The sequence below is a fragment of the Eptatretus burgeri genome, chromosome 7, assembly GCF_056783735.1.
Source record: "Eptatretus burgeri isolate ZD-2024b chromosome 7, Ebu_testis_v1, whole genome shotgun sequence".
NCBI lineage: Eukaryota > Metazoa > Chordata > Myxini > Myxiniformes > Myxinidae > Eptatretus > Eptatretus burgeri.
In genome coordinates this window covers 102,457,825-102,472,603 of record NC_140967.1, presented here as the reverse complement: position 1 = coordinate 102,472,603, position 14,779 = coordinate 102,457,825, and the positions used below count along the sequence as shown (strand labels likewise).

The window sequence follows — 14,779 nt, the reverse complement described above, 5'->3', positions numbered from 1 at the left end:
CTGGGTTATCGAGGTACAACTCGTACACTGGGTCATGAAGGTGGAACTCGTACACTGGGTCATGAAGGTGGAACTCGTACACTGGGTCATCAAGGTACAACTCCTCCACTGGGTCTGAGCTGAAGGATGCTGGGAGAACAAAAAAGGTGAAAGACAATGTTGGAGTGTAAATGTGTTTGTTCAGTGATGAAGTACAGTGATTAAATCAGGTCATGGAAGGTTTAAGTCCCTGTACTTCTGGAGACTGATGTTTATTTTTTTAAATCTTGGATCATCTGTCTGCAAGAGTCTGATATTTCATCCTACATTCCTGGAGCTTGTACGACGGAGTGATGATTGATCCACTGCCAAATATCACATCTTCTTCTCCAGTGGCCGTTACTGAAACTTCTTCCTCCACACACACATCAACAAAAGGAAGTGAAAATCCCTCAATAGCATTGTCATCATCATGTCCATCATTATCATACCTTTCAACACAATCCTGGAAATATTATATCCTATCAATTGTTTTCTGCATCTCAGTTAAATTCTCTTCTTTCATTTGTCTTCAATTTCACGTTTTTATTTTCTTCATCACAAACTCCCACTGTATTTTTCAAACAATTAATTTTAATGATCATCCAGGTGTACGCCATGACTTTGATATGGATACATTAACACTCATGCCAGACTTCTACCAACTGGAAGATTTATTTGCTGCTTCTCTGGATTCGAGTTCAGCAAAATATTTGTTTGTCCTCAACACTTCTGAGGCACAGACAAAATGGGACATGATGCACATGAAGAACATGTAATTTCGACAAAGTTTGGAATAATTTGTGATGTAAGACAAGAATTTTGGCAACTTACGTTCCAACCGCTGGGATGGTTTCAGGTGAGCAGGAAGGAGCACCACTTCTGAGGGGTCTTTGGAAAAAAAACAACAGAAATATGAAAGATTAAATACATTGATATCTTCATCAGTTTGATAACTTGTTCAGAAAAGGCCACAGAAGGAAATGCATGGATGGAACAGGTAATCGATGAAAAGGTGAATCAGGTGATCTCATCCAATCGAAGGGAGTTAAAGTTCTTGTTTTATATTCTGCATGAGGATGACCATATTCATAAGCTACCTTCCCACGAAAAGTACAATAACAATTGTCTCCACAATTAAGGATATTCTTCATCTTCATCGAAGGAAGTATTCACAGGAATGTCTGTGAAAGACAAAGTAACAAAATTTATTTCAACTTCATGTTTTGCCCTTGGGGTTGGTTGTGTTTTTGATCTTGGGGTTGGTTGTGTTTGCACCCAGTGTGTTCACCCCACCTGTCAAAAGGTAATGAAAAGTTCTTACCTGTTGAAGGTCTTGCATGGCACATGGCTTCTGTTGTTGCTGTCCGTCATCACGGTGAGGTTTCCGTTCAGGAGGGAGCCAATGAACAATGTAAGTCGGTGATGAATTCCTTTTCATCAACAATAAGACCCCACCATGGTTTTCTGCAGCTTTGGTGCCTTCACGATAAAAGTTCAGGTTCCTGTTCTTATTACATGTAAAATATCCATCAGGAGTGAAATCCTGTCATTGTCTGTACTTTCAAAAAGGTTTTGGTTTTGGCTCCGATGTGATCTCAGGTACAATCACTTGTTTGGAAGAGACTGTGCGTTGAAGGAAATTGTTTTCAACAGAATATACTCTGTCTTTCTTTAAAAGTGTGCAGCAAGAGGAGACTGTATTATGTGAGATGGGAGATGAGGAGGAATGGTCATGATTGACGGAGATGAGGAGGGATGGTCGTGATCTTCAGAGATGAGGAGGGATGGTCATCATTTACGGAAATGAGGTTCACCCTTGGGCTTCTTCAGGAGGACGACTTTGTCTCCTTTAATGGTGTATCGCCCGTTTGGATCACTTTCTCTCTTTTTGTCAAGATCACTCAGCAGCATCTCCAGTGTTTCTCTTTGGAGCTGAGTGTAGTCTGGAGTGATGAAAATGTTTTTTGTCCAGAGAGAGGGATCCTTCAAATTCCGTATCTTTTTATTGTTCGTAAGAACCTGATTCCGATCAGACTCGCATCTGAAAACAACTTTCATGGGTCTGAAGATGTTCTCAACATATCTTCCAATGCGGAAAGTCCGTTCAGGTTTGATCTCCAGGTTCATGGCTTTTATTAATTTTGCCACAGCCTCCTTGTCATGTTCACCTTTTCCCTCCTTCACTCCACGGAACACGAGGTTGTTCTTGCGCCTTTCAATTTCCGTTCGTTCATCCTTGAGAAACTCAGCATGAGAAGAATGGTGGGTCTCCCGTTTGGACGGCAGTCGATGAACATCGTGCTGTTTCTGATGATGTAACTTGTCTGCACATTGAGGCTTCGGTTGTTGTTGTTGGAGGGCAACACTGTACAGTTGTTGCTGCTCCAGCCCGTCATCAATGTGAGGCTTCGGTTCAGTCGTCGGCAGCAAATCAACATTGTCCTGTTTCTGCTGTCGCTGCTCCAGCCCATCATTCGTTCCAAGCACTTCTTCCTCGTTTTTCTCATCAAGCTTTCCTGCATTTTGTACTTTGTTCTCTCTTTCCAAGACCTTCTTCTCCCTCAACTCCACGTTATTTTTCCTATCCCTCATCTCTCGTTCTCTTTCCATTAACATGAACTCTTTCAGTTTCCATCTAATTTCACATTGTTTTTGTTCTTCCCGGTGCTCTCTCTCTCTAAGACGAGTCTCTTCGTCCAATTTAAGCAGCCGGTACTCTCCATCTTTAAACTCCTCTCCTTGTTGGTGCATACGAAGCTGCCGTTTCTTTATCTCCTCATCTTTCCCATTCATGAATACTTCAAACACACCTTGTCGCTCCATCTCCTGTTCCTTACTTATCTGCAGGTATCGCTCCTGCTGCTGCACTCGTTTCTTCCAGTTGTCAATCTCGAACATTCTGTGTTCTACAAACAGCATTTTCTGATCAAGTTCTTTATTTTTGCGTTTTTCCCACATTCGGACTTGGAATCGCTCCTTTGCTCGTGTGGATTCTTCTCTCTTTCTCACCCTGAGCTCTTCTTCATTTTTCCTCTCCTGTTCATTCATTTTTCTCTGTTCTTCTTCATTTTTCTTCCTCTGCTGTTCCTCCTCTCCTCTCTTCTGGTCCTCTTTCTCCTTTATCCATAATTCTTTTTCCAATTTCCGTTGCACGTCCTTTTCCATCAACTCGTGTTCCATTTCCCGCACAAACTTCTCTCTTTGTAAGAGATTTCTTTCAGTTTCGACCATCAGAGCCTCATATTCCTGAAGTAATCCTTCCTCTGCTCGTAAAACCTTTTCTTTCTCTTTTTGATATTCCTCTTCCTCTTCTTCTTTGTCACCAATGTTCTGTTTTGCTATGAACTCCATTTTTTCAGTGATTTCCAGAACCTCCTTTCCCTCTCCTTTCTCAATTTCAGGGTGTTCGGTTTCCCGAATCCCCGTAACCAATGGTGGATCATCTTTTGATTCATTTTTCCGTTTCACTTTACATCGACATCGTAAACTGCAACAAAACAAACAAACATTCTCAGTTCAAGGTAAAATAAAGTATGACATCACATGTGAAGTATTGAACACATGGTTTTGTGAAACATAAACAAACATGTTCCACGAGTGTTACAGTTCTGGAGGAAACGGAATGTGGAACATGCAGAGATAACTTAAACAATGTCTGAAGGAACGGTGTGGAACGATGAATCACACTTGATTATTTGAAGAATCTCATGTAATAGTGGAGGATGTTATGAACTTTAACATTTGTTTTGCTAAAGGAGGAAATTGTGACTTTATTGTAAATTATGTCTGACTTCGCTGGAACTCCATTGGTTACATTTTTTGATGACATCATTTGGTGGACATCTTGGATTTAAAAATATCCATTTCAGAATTACTTTGTCGCACAACTTCGACATTGACCAACAAACTATTCCTTGGAAATCAACACTTAGTTGGTGAGTTTTAGTTTATATTCACAAGAAACTTGTGTCACATGTGTGGGACATCATTCATATCATCACGTACTGGATATAAAAAAATTAAATGACTTCACTTGTTCATCATAGATTAAGATAATGGTAAATGGACTTTGTAGAATATTCACCATGGATCAAATCATCAAAGAAAGAGCTGCAAGAAAAACTGTCACTCAGTAACTCTAAAGAGCTTTGAGGAAACTGTTTGTTAAAATGTAATAAAATACGGAGGCCAATGAGGAACAAGCATTTGATGAATTAGGAAATGTACTGGGTACACATTTAATAATAAAATCAATCTGAATGGAAAGGAAATCATCGTATGGAATCTATCCATGTCTTATCCTTCGTTATTTCAGCCTGATTGTTATTACAAAAACAAAAATCTCATTGTTCTTTCACTTGAATAATCATCAACTTCTCATGTTTCATGAGATGATAGCATCTCCCAAAATGCTCCCGTTCACCAAACCAACGACAGATTTTAAACTCTTCTTGTATTTCCACACAGGTACTGGTGAAAAGCTTGTTGATACTCAATACAGAACCTTCAAGGAATCAACATTTGAAACTTTTCTCAAGTGTGTCCAGAAAAAGACAGATTATTACAATCCAGAATTTGTGTGAGTTGGACAAAGGCTGATCAGAATCACAGCAAATGAGCTTCAAGCTAAGAAAGATACTTGAGACAGAGATTGACATTAAAAAACCGAGTCACCTGGATAGAGATGAAAGAAGAAGAAGATACAAACTTGCTGTTGCTTCACAAGACACAACTTCACTGACAGAGGACAACCCAGTGCTTCAGAATCTATTAAGCAGACTCGTTTGAGCAGTACAATGTTTGTCAAATCACAATGTGTATTTTGTCAACCAACCACAGATGAGGAAGAGCCAAAAGTCCATGAAAAACTCCAGAAGGGCCAATTCCTGGTAACATGGGAGAAAACAATCCAAGAAATTGTAAACAACCATGGATATGATGCCTGGAAAGTTTGGCTTGCCGACGTGCTGTCTTCTGGAGATTTACTGTCTCGTGACATTCTGTACCAACACACGTCCCGCTTCACAAAAAAACTGGGAAAAGTATATTCAGCGTCCATGTTGTGAAGCTAAATCACTTGAAATCATCCCGCCTCCAGTGAGTGTTGCATTTATTGCCACAGACAGAGTTCTTCAGTGTTCTACAAGACCACGTTGATGAGGGGCAGTATGTCGACATTGCTGAACTGCAGAAGTGCAGATTTTTCATGAATTACAAGACAGAGTTTGTTGGAACTTTCCCAGGATTTTTTGACCTCCAGGTTACTGAATACACAACTATAATTACAAATAGTTTAACCTAATTGAAGGCTTACCAAAGTTATACTCGACCTGTAAATGACCAATGAGGTATTTACACCAAATTTAACTTTGATTAATACAGCAAAAGTGGGTTTGTTCATCACAACCATTTTGAAATCCAAGATGGTCACCATCCATAACTTCAAGAAAATTAAAATTGTGTGTTTTTAACTTCTTGGCATGATAAATGTGGGTATTGCCACGAAAACAGACTTCATATGACATCACAGCCTGAGTTATTATGAAATTTGGTGGAACATGGTGGCCATTTTGAAATCCAAGATGGCCCCAAAATAGTGAATGAAAAACATTGTCACCAATGGATTTTTGACACCTTGTCATCTACTCCAGCAATAAAACAACATATTCCATATTTGGTAAAATAAAATTCAATCCCATATAATCCATCTTAACATCAAACACAGTAACCTCGTTTCAAATATCTGAGTGATCTTGTTCCCTCGTGGATGAAGACTTGATAAATATTGATGAATAAGTCACTTGTGTTCTTTACCAGTGAATGCAGAGCTTTCTTTTGGGGCTCCCCTTCTTGTTGAACCAACGTGACGGATCAAATGTGATTAAAACATAAAACAAAAGGAAGGAAATTGCGACAAACGTGACGTCGCGAACCACAGACATCCCTCCATCCTCAACAGCATCATTCTGGATAACCTATGGAAATGGACAAGGGCAGGGGAAGGAGGAATGTTTATTTCATTTAAAATTAAAATAAACAATATTTTTAACAATTATTTTACACAATCCACAAGTTCATGACAAAACAACAACATGATCTTGAAATTTTTCAAAATACAAACACAATGGGTCATGGAATGTTCGAGAGTTTATCGTTTGTACTACGCTTACAGAGTGTGGGTTTGCACAAGAAAAAAAGTACCGTTAGGCAGAACCAGTGGAAGTACAGACCTGCCTCGGTGAATATGAGGTTCAGGTGTTGAAGAAACTGTTGAACTGGGTGATGATGAGAGAGGAGATTCCAAGGGCACGGAGGGAAATCATTCTGGGACCATTATTTAATATTCCACTCAGTAGATGTATGTATTTTAGATTGGAAAATACCACCTGTCGCTTTACTGATGGGAATACAATGAGAAGGATGAAAAATTACGGGGAGAGGGTGTGGAGGGGGAGAAAGGAGAGAGAGGGAGAGAGGAGAGGAGAGGAGAGGAGACAGAGACAGAGACAGAGACAGAGACAGAGACAGACAGGGGTATGGGAGGAGGGTGGATGGAACAGAGAGAGGGGTCGGGGAAGTCAGCAGAGAGAAGATGTCTTTGATTTACGGGCAAAACAAACACTAGCACACACACACACACACACACACACACACACACACACACACACACACACACACACACACACACACACACACACACACACACACACACACACGCACACACACACACACACGCACACACACACACACGATTGGCCATTATCGCCAATTTTACTGTAATCGGTTGATTGAAGTTCGTGTGATGACCGACTACATCACGTCCGGTATACAAACCCCAAACCTTGAGGAGTTTTGAGCCTTGTTTTGGGGAATTTAAATAAACAAATTATATAAACAATGTTACATTCTCGACGTTTCAAGATGATGAATTTACTTGTGATGTTATAAAAAGTAAAGTCGGCTCCATGGATGTAAATCTGTGTATTCACTTTGTGTTCCCTTTTCTGTCACGTGGTGTTTCTTGTCACCAATCACTTGGTGAATTGAACTAAAACTCGAAATTCAATGGTAAATAATACTATCGATGGTTCCAAGTCCGAATTCGACAGTACAACACATCATGCTCTGAATGGTCTAAATTGATGAAGCAACACACCCCTCACTCACCCCTCACACACACACCCCTCACTCACACACCCTCACTCACACACCCTCACTCACACACCAACCCCTCATTTTAAATCCTCCGTCCGCACCTGATTTACCAAACTGCAAAGAAAGTAACTTCCATGGTGTTTTGTACCTTCCCCGAGTCCAATCCATTGTTATTTCTCACAATCCCCCCTTACCTGTTGTGATGGACGGGACGTTCCACTTCCGAGGACGGTGAACACGAACAGCGCGATGGGAAAAAACATGGCTGCTGCACGGATATCCACGAACTGAAGATGTAACGATACCGCTCTGTCTTTGGAGTTCTCTATTGTCGGAATTGTCATTGTGACGTCACAATGGACTGTGACCACGCCCCCTTCCCCTCGTTTATATTGTTTTTCAACGCTCAGAACACCTCGACTCTTTCATCCAATCATTTAATAATCCAAAAATAGATATGGTGTCTTTTTCCGAATTGTAATTTATAAAAAAGGTTCTTTTGTGATAAAAGTCGAAATTTTATAATTATATATATTTTTGTTCTGATTAATCTCTTCCGGTGAAAACCACGTGACCCAAGGTTGATGAACAACACGAATCCTTCATGTTTAAAATCTTTTCCACCAATGAGAACAGGATTTAAAACGTTCATTGTGATCAGTTGGGATTCTGATTACAAACATCGTACAACACACGTGTGGTTATTTAATTTATGTTATTCATGATAAACCTTGTTATAAAGGAGTTTACACACTGACTAATGGTTCACCTCGTTATTAGTATATATCCCTTTGGCAGTTGTGTGAATGAACATTCATGTTTGTGTGTGGACGTGCGTACGTAATAAATAGATAACCTTTTATATAATCACACCCAACCACCTCGTTCTCTCAACACATCCACGACCCCAGGTGGACCAAGGTGATGTTTCCCCCAAGTTTGTTGTCTGTGTAATCGAACAATAGTAAATAAGTATCACGTTGTTCGGGAGAGAGAGATCGACTCCGTGTGGAGGGACAGCTCGGGGAAAGATGGCGGCCTCGTCACATGATCACAAAATGATCCGTTTAAAACCACCATGGGGTTCATGAACTCGAGTGTGGGGATTATTCTCTCCACGGTTGGTGAAGGACGAACGATTGATCCGAGTTGAGCCGCTGAACATTTAAAATGGCGTCCGACATGGTGAGTGGAAGAGAGTCGTTTGTTGTCGTCCTGGTTGTTTAACTAAATAAACAAAATCCACTTCGTTCAATAGTTCTGGTAATGGTGAACTAAATTAATAATTAAATATTGACGTGTTGAGTGTCTCGTGGATGGAGATGTGGAAATACTCGTCAGGAAAGGATCGTCAGGTTGGGACGTGTCGTGATGACGATCTCTCGTTTACCCTGAACTTGCAGCCTTGATTGGTTCTCTGGAAGGATGCAACTGATTGGCTAATATTAGTCACGTGTTTGCTTCATCACAAATATTAGCAAAATAATTAATGAGTGAAAAAGAAATTAATGAACCACGACACGTCTTCAAAAACCTTCCCGTCAAAAGCAAAAAAAAAACCTTAATTAATACTCTGTGAGGTTCTTCTTCTTCATCATCCCCGTTGCTCCAGTGATCACCCGGACAATTATGGATCTTCAACTTCCAGGATATTTTCACTTCATCACTGAGATCTTGGTGTTTGGTCATTTTCTTGATTTCCTCGTTGCTTCTGCCAAAATCACTGAGAAATGACGTGTGTGTTTGTGTGTGTCTGTGTGTGTGTGTGTGTGTGTGTGTGTGTGTGTGTGTGTGTGTGTGTGTTGTGTATGTATGGTTTTTGTGTGTGTGTGTGTGTGTGTGTGTGTGTATGTATGGTGTTTGTGTGTGTGTGTGTGTGTGTATGTATGGTGTTTGTGTGTGTGTGTGTGTGTGTGTGTGTGGTCAGACATGAAGCATAACATATCATTCTTTTCCTCACCCCACCTATTTTTTTACCCTCTATCTCTCTTTCATGAAATGCAACACTCTCCTCCCACACCTCGGTCTCTCCCTCACACCTCCCCTCCTCCTACCGCGATGAATGGCAACATTTGCTGAGGTGTCAATCTCCCCCCACCCCCTTCCTCGCTCTTCCCTCCTTCCTCTCCCCCTCCGAACTTCCCCAACCCTCCTTGCTCCTCCTCTCTATCCCTGCCCCCCTCCTCACACCCCCCCCCCCCATCCACGATGAAGAGCAACATTTGCTGAGGCATCAATATCACCCCCCCACCCCCTTCCGAGCTCTTACCTCCTTCTGAGAATAGTCTGAGAGTTTTTGAGAAAGTAAAAAATCTGCTTTTGAAAAGGAGAAGGTCATAAATGTTTGTGAAGACATGAGAAGGTAAAGAGTTCGAGTTCGGCAGTGGACAGGAAGAAACAAACATCGTCACGTCCCATCCTTGAATTGCCAATGGTCACACAATAATCATGTGATGTTGTGGCTTGTCGAGTATTCCTTGGTATCGCTTATGGTGGAGGTACACAAGCAGCAAGTTCTTGTGAGCAGAAATCGAAGTAGAGATGTTGAACCATCAACAATTACGGGGATAGAGCGGGTGGAGAGAAAGCTCGAGATGGGAGAGCAGAGAGAAGGAGGAAAGCTGAAAGAGGGAAGATTGGATCTCAAACCCCGATGCCAAACTCGTTCACACGCTTTTGAGATATCAAGCCCAACAACAAAGGATTCCCCAAAGTCTCTCCGAGAAGAGGCCCAGATATTCATAATGTAAGAAAGGACATCACCTGTAGATCTTGCCTTGTGAAAGCCGAATTGACGGTCAGATAGAAGACTGTGATATTCAAGATGATTGAGAAAATGGGAATTGAGAAGATATTCAAAGACTTTGGAAACGGTGGAAATCAGAGCAATCGGACGGGAGTTAGGAGGGTTTGAACGATCACCCTTCTTTAACATCGGCTGTACTTAGGTATGTTCTTAGGTAAGAGGTAAAGTTTGGGTTTTTATCAAAAACGAAACAAACGAGCAAGCACGGGTGAAAGTTCTAAAGTACGTTCCTTCAAGACACGGGGAGGAATGCCATCTTGCCCGTAGGCCGAGCTTATGTCCAGAAAGAGGAGTATTTTTTGACTGCATGAAAAGAGATTACATGGAGGGATATAGGATTGGTGAGGGAAGCATCAGAGGGAGATGGATTGTTGGAATCATACAGTGTGGAGTTGCAGGAGAAAAGAGAACCAAAAAGAGTTGCTTTGTCAGTCGAAGAGACAGTGATAATATCATCGGAACAGAAAAGTGAAGGAATGGCAGAGCTGCAGAAGTTGTTGGAGATACTTTTTGCGAAGGACCAGAAAGATCTATTAGTGGAAGAGGATGAGAGGATGTCACCTTTCTTTTGATTAAAGGAATGCTTCACCTCACGTATTGTTGTGGTTCCGGGTTTCGGTGGTGATAATGACCACAAGACAGAGCAGTTGGGCCGTCTCTCACCGAACACCCGGAATTGAAGGTCGTAACCCTTGGATAACTCCAAAGGTCACGGGCCCCTTCGCAGATCGTGGACGCCAATATCTATGGCGTGGTGTCGGGTGAATTGTCTCGATCTCCAATACCCCCAAAAAAACCATGCAGTCGAGTTACCGGGGAAACCACACCCTCGGCGGGCTCTGTCGCACAGGGTCGCTGTTGCGTCCTTGGTCCAGTGTAACCGAGCGAAGTTACCAGAGCCGCGCCGGTCCCAATGACAACTTACGGCACCAACGGCCTGACTATTCCTCAAGCCCGAACCATGCTAGGCCAATGAAAGAAAACCAAAAACGGACTGGAACATTTAACACGGGGGTTTATTTATAAGCAATAATCCTGGAGGGAAGCACACAAAGAGCTATTGAAATGTGCAGGCAATTTACAATGAACAAGGAAAAAGCACTTAACAATTCTACTTACAGGACGGCAACACACACACACACACACACACACACACACACACACACACACACACACACACACACACACACACACACACACACACACACACACACACACACACTAAATAACTGGACCAGTTGGGCACCTTTCCGCCTCGTGCGGTCACACCGACTCCAAACCACCACGGTGGGCCTCAAACCCACGACCTGAAGTCCACGGCCTACGATCGAGACCAAGCCACCACGACGGCAGGCCGCTCGAACCATGACCACCACTGTTCGGTCACCACCACCACGGTAAGCCACCGCAAAGGAGCACAGACCGCTCCAACCATGACCACCACTGTCTGACGTCCTCTCGTATTTTCCTACCACACCTCTTGAGCGATTTCTTCTTTCCCACTCGCCTCCCGATTGGATGAGTGGTTGTCGGGTGACTCGTGGCCACCCCTCATTGGTCGGGCCGAATACTCCATCTGGCGAAGGCGGAGCCAGCCCTGAGGTGATGAGCTTCCTGATTGGACAAGGGGTGGTCCGGTGGGAGGGGCGACGACCACCCTCCCCCCGTGCGTGTCTGAGAACCCAGACGGAACAACCAGGGAGCACCCTATTCTCCATTCACCTTTGTGGTGGGGAGGGGCGATCTCGGGTTGGCTGTCGGGCCGGCCGCCGTTGATTGGACGAGTTCACGGTGGGCGGAGGGAACCTCACCCCTGTACGTGACATGCTGCACATGGGCGATGGATGGCGATGGTGCGAAAACGAAGGAAGATTGAAGATGTAAAAAACCTGACTATAAAAGTAACTCGAAGCGCACACACGTAATTAACCCATCAGACAGAAGGACGGGACCCTGACTATGAACACATACTTATCAAAATAACTGAAATGCGGGGACTACTGTCTGTCTGTGTGCAAATGGCTTCCAGATTCGTAACAATAACACCCTGACCACTCTCGGATGTTATAAACCAAACTAATGTTTAGTTAACCTACCGAACGATGACATTCCTCAGGAAAACCATCCGCACCAGCTGCTGCCAGACAACAGTACCGAATCACGTGGCCCAGCCATGCTTCCTTGCGTTCCATCACATGACTACTGCTGAGAACCATCGGTCGCTGATCATCTCCATGAGACTCTTGTTTGGAACACGATCATGCCGCTTGATGTTGAGTAGGTGTCGCTCGAAAGTTTGGCCGAAGCCATCGAGTCACCTGATGTCAGTTGCCTTCAACGAAAACGTGTTGGCTCCGCACAGTACGCTGCACATGATCAGTGCCTGAGAAAGCTGTGCCTTTGTTTCCCAGCAGACATGGGTGGAACACAGGTATTTACACTGCCGAAGGGTGGATTTGCCCACACCTCTCCTCATTCGCACCAACTTGCCGTCATCTTGAGTGTGGTTGATCGATACATCCGGGTACTTGAAAAATATGATGTGGGGTATATTGATATCAAGCGGGATGTGATCGTTTTATCATCCATTGTTGGCTGCACAACCATGTATTCCTTCTTGTCAGGATGGGTGACTCGCCCACACCCACCTGACGGGTCACCCAGGATAGCAACCATCTCTTCAGCGTCATCACGAGGTCATCGGCGTATCTGATCTCCTTTACGGAGATGACATTTACTTTTGTTGTCCTGAGGTGTGATGTGTGTTCATTCCAGTCCCACATGAATCACTCGGTGTGGAGTCTGAGGAGTAAGAGGGGACAATGGATGGCCTTGTCGCACTCTCACTGGCGTCTCAAACTCGTCCGTCCTCCGGCCTTTCCACCGGAGATGACCATTTGAGTTGATGTGGAGATCCTCAAGCAGTCACATCACATCCTCCTCTATTCCAAACTCCCACAGTTTCCCAAACACTCGTTGTTCCTCCCGCTTACAGCTCCGATGTACATCAGCCTTGATTTGATCCTGACACGGTTTAACAAACCTCCTTTGAGTAGTAACTTTCTCTGCTGCTGTGAGACGCCAGGAGTTCATGTTCTCTGAGTCGTCGATCACATCTGCCGCGTCGTTGCGATGTCACGTGTTTCCCTCAGCCAATCATCTTGATTTCATGACCCTCGGCCATTTTGAATCGGGGGCCTTCGTGAACGGGTGGGCTCTCTCACGTTCCGTTCGCAGTCTTGTGAACCCGGCCCCCGTGTGAACCCCATTTTACTGTTCTATCTTCGCTTCGTCACCCCAAAGGAGTCGCCATCTTGTAAGTTCATATATTTTGTGTGATTGAATTTTTTTTTACAAATCGATCGGTGAGGCCTGTGTCGCTATCCTAATGAGGCCTGTGTCGCTATCCTAATGAGGCCTGTGTCGCTATCCTAATGAGGCCTGTGTCGCTATCCTAATGAGGCCTGTGTCGCTATCCTAATTCCAGGATGAGGTTTATTTAGCGACAGTATGTTCTTTATTATACCGAGTGTGTTAATATGTGCAGAACATTATTGCGAGTGTTTGTGTGTTGCCGGTGTTTGTGTCGCTCTCTCGGGTTTCCCGACTCGATGGTCTCGTATGTCCCGGATGTCAATTGAATGAGTAATATTGAAGAAGAAGAAGAATTTGGTGCTGCAAGCTGTATGATGAACATGCATCACCGTTCGCCGTGCTCACCTGTACGTCTCGTACGTGGAGCTCGGCGGTGCATTGTTGTTTTGTTGCAGTGAATCTGTGTGGATGAAAGGTCTTTGTTAAATGAAGATACGAATGAAACAAGTGAGATCTGTTTAATCGGTGATCTTTGATTGCTGCATTGAAAATCGTCCTGCTGTGATCAGCCAAGTTCTAGACGGGGTAATACGAGCATCTCTGAAGGACAAAGAACATATCGTGCACTATGATGTGGAACAAAAATGACTTTCGGAGGATTTTTGTGCCGAAATTGATTTTTTTTTTTTTTTTTTTTTTTTGCAGTTTTGTCAACTGCAGGGGGTAAATTAACAGAAAAATTTGGTGGTTTAATTTTTTCCCGTCAACTTTGAGGGTATTTTGGGGGGCCCTTTCGGGGGGTGACCCCCCCAAATATTGCTCTGCCTATATCTTCGCTCCTCGACGTGAGCTTCATAATCTTGGTGTCACGGATAGGGTTTATGGGGGGCTCTGAGTTCAATTATGATGGTTATGTGGTGATCTGAGGTCAAGGTCACAGGTCCAAGGTCACCACAGGGTCATAAATGGCCTCAAAAGGTCAATCCGCCAAAATAATTGAACTATATTGGGTAATACCACTTCATATGGGTTTTTGTGGGTGAGGAATTCAATGGTGACATTCTTTTTTTTTAATTGGAGGTCATGATCAGGTTATAAAGGTCATGGTCAAGGTCATTTGGGAAGGTAAAAATATGCTGAAAACAAAATATGGCACATCTCATGATATAACGTGCAAGTATAAAACCTTAATTTTGGCAAAAAAAATCCAGAGCAATTGCACACTATAACACATCACATTCTTAATCTCATGATCAAAACTATAAACCTGTAAATTTATAAAACCAGAAACCTGTACATTATACATCTTCATCCTCAATATCGTCATGCCTGACATTTTGACATTCATGGTCATGACATTTGCAAAGCGGCGTGCAGGGGAGGTTGTTTTTGCACAAGAACAGTTGCGTGCACAGGCAGAGGATTTACAGCCGCATTTGATCAGCTCCAGAACTGCTTGTGGAGCAGGTAGTGCAAGACACC

The 14,779-nt window shown here is 43.3% G+C and overlaps 2 protein-coding genes across 11 annotated transcripts in view; one reads left to right on the top strand and one right to left on the bottom strand.

The window, feature by feature from the left end:
* LOC147023947 (uncharacterized) lies at positions 1 to 13,093 on the bottom strand. 8 transcript variants are annotated; one of them, XM_085889983.1, is made up of 7 exons: positions 7,371 to 8,864; positions 5,836 to 5,996; positions 1,343 to 3,508; positions 1,119 to 1,202; positions 853 to 909; positions 307 to 394; positions 90 to 129 (listed from the first exon to the last, which is right to left on the bottom strand). In XM_085889983.1, exons 1-3 carry the CDS (start codon positions 7,518 to 7,520, stop codon positions 1,813 to 1,815), a joined length of 2,007 nt encoding a protein of 668 aa, XP_085746109.1. In that variant the 5' UTR covers positions 7,521 to 8,864; the 3' UTR covers positions 90 to 129; positions 307 to 394; positions 853 to 909; positions 1,119 to 1,202; positions 1,343 to 1,812. The 8 variants fall into 8 exon arrangements, with proteins under 8 accessions (XP_085746108.1, XP_085746110.1, XP_085746106.1 ...); XM_085889982.1 differs by lacking the exon at positions 307 to 394 and having other exon boundaries at positions 1 to 129; XM_085889980.1 differs by having other exon boundaries at positions 3 to 394.
* A 142-nt stretch (positions 13,094 to 13,235) lies between these two features.
* LOC147023943 (uncharacterized) overlaps positions 13,236 to 14,779 on the top strand; it is a 209,820-nt gene continuing 208,276 nt past the window's right edge. The window contains exon 1 of one of the 3 annotated variants that reach the window (XR_015060464.1): positions 13,236 to 13,347. The gene's annotated coding sequence lies outside the window, so the exon portion shown is untranslated. Of the gene's footprint in view, positions 13,714 to 14,779 lie in introns of all 3 variants that reach the window. The other 2 variants (XR_015060462.1, XR_015060461.1) reach the window with 2 other exon arrangements.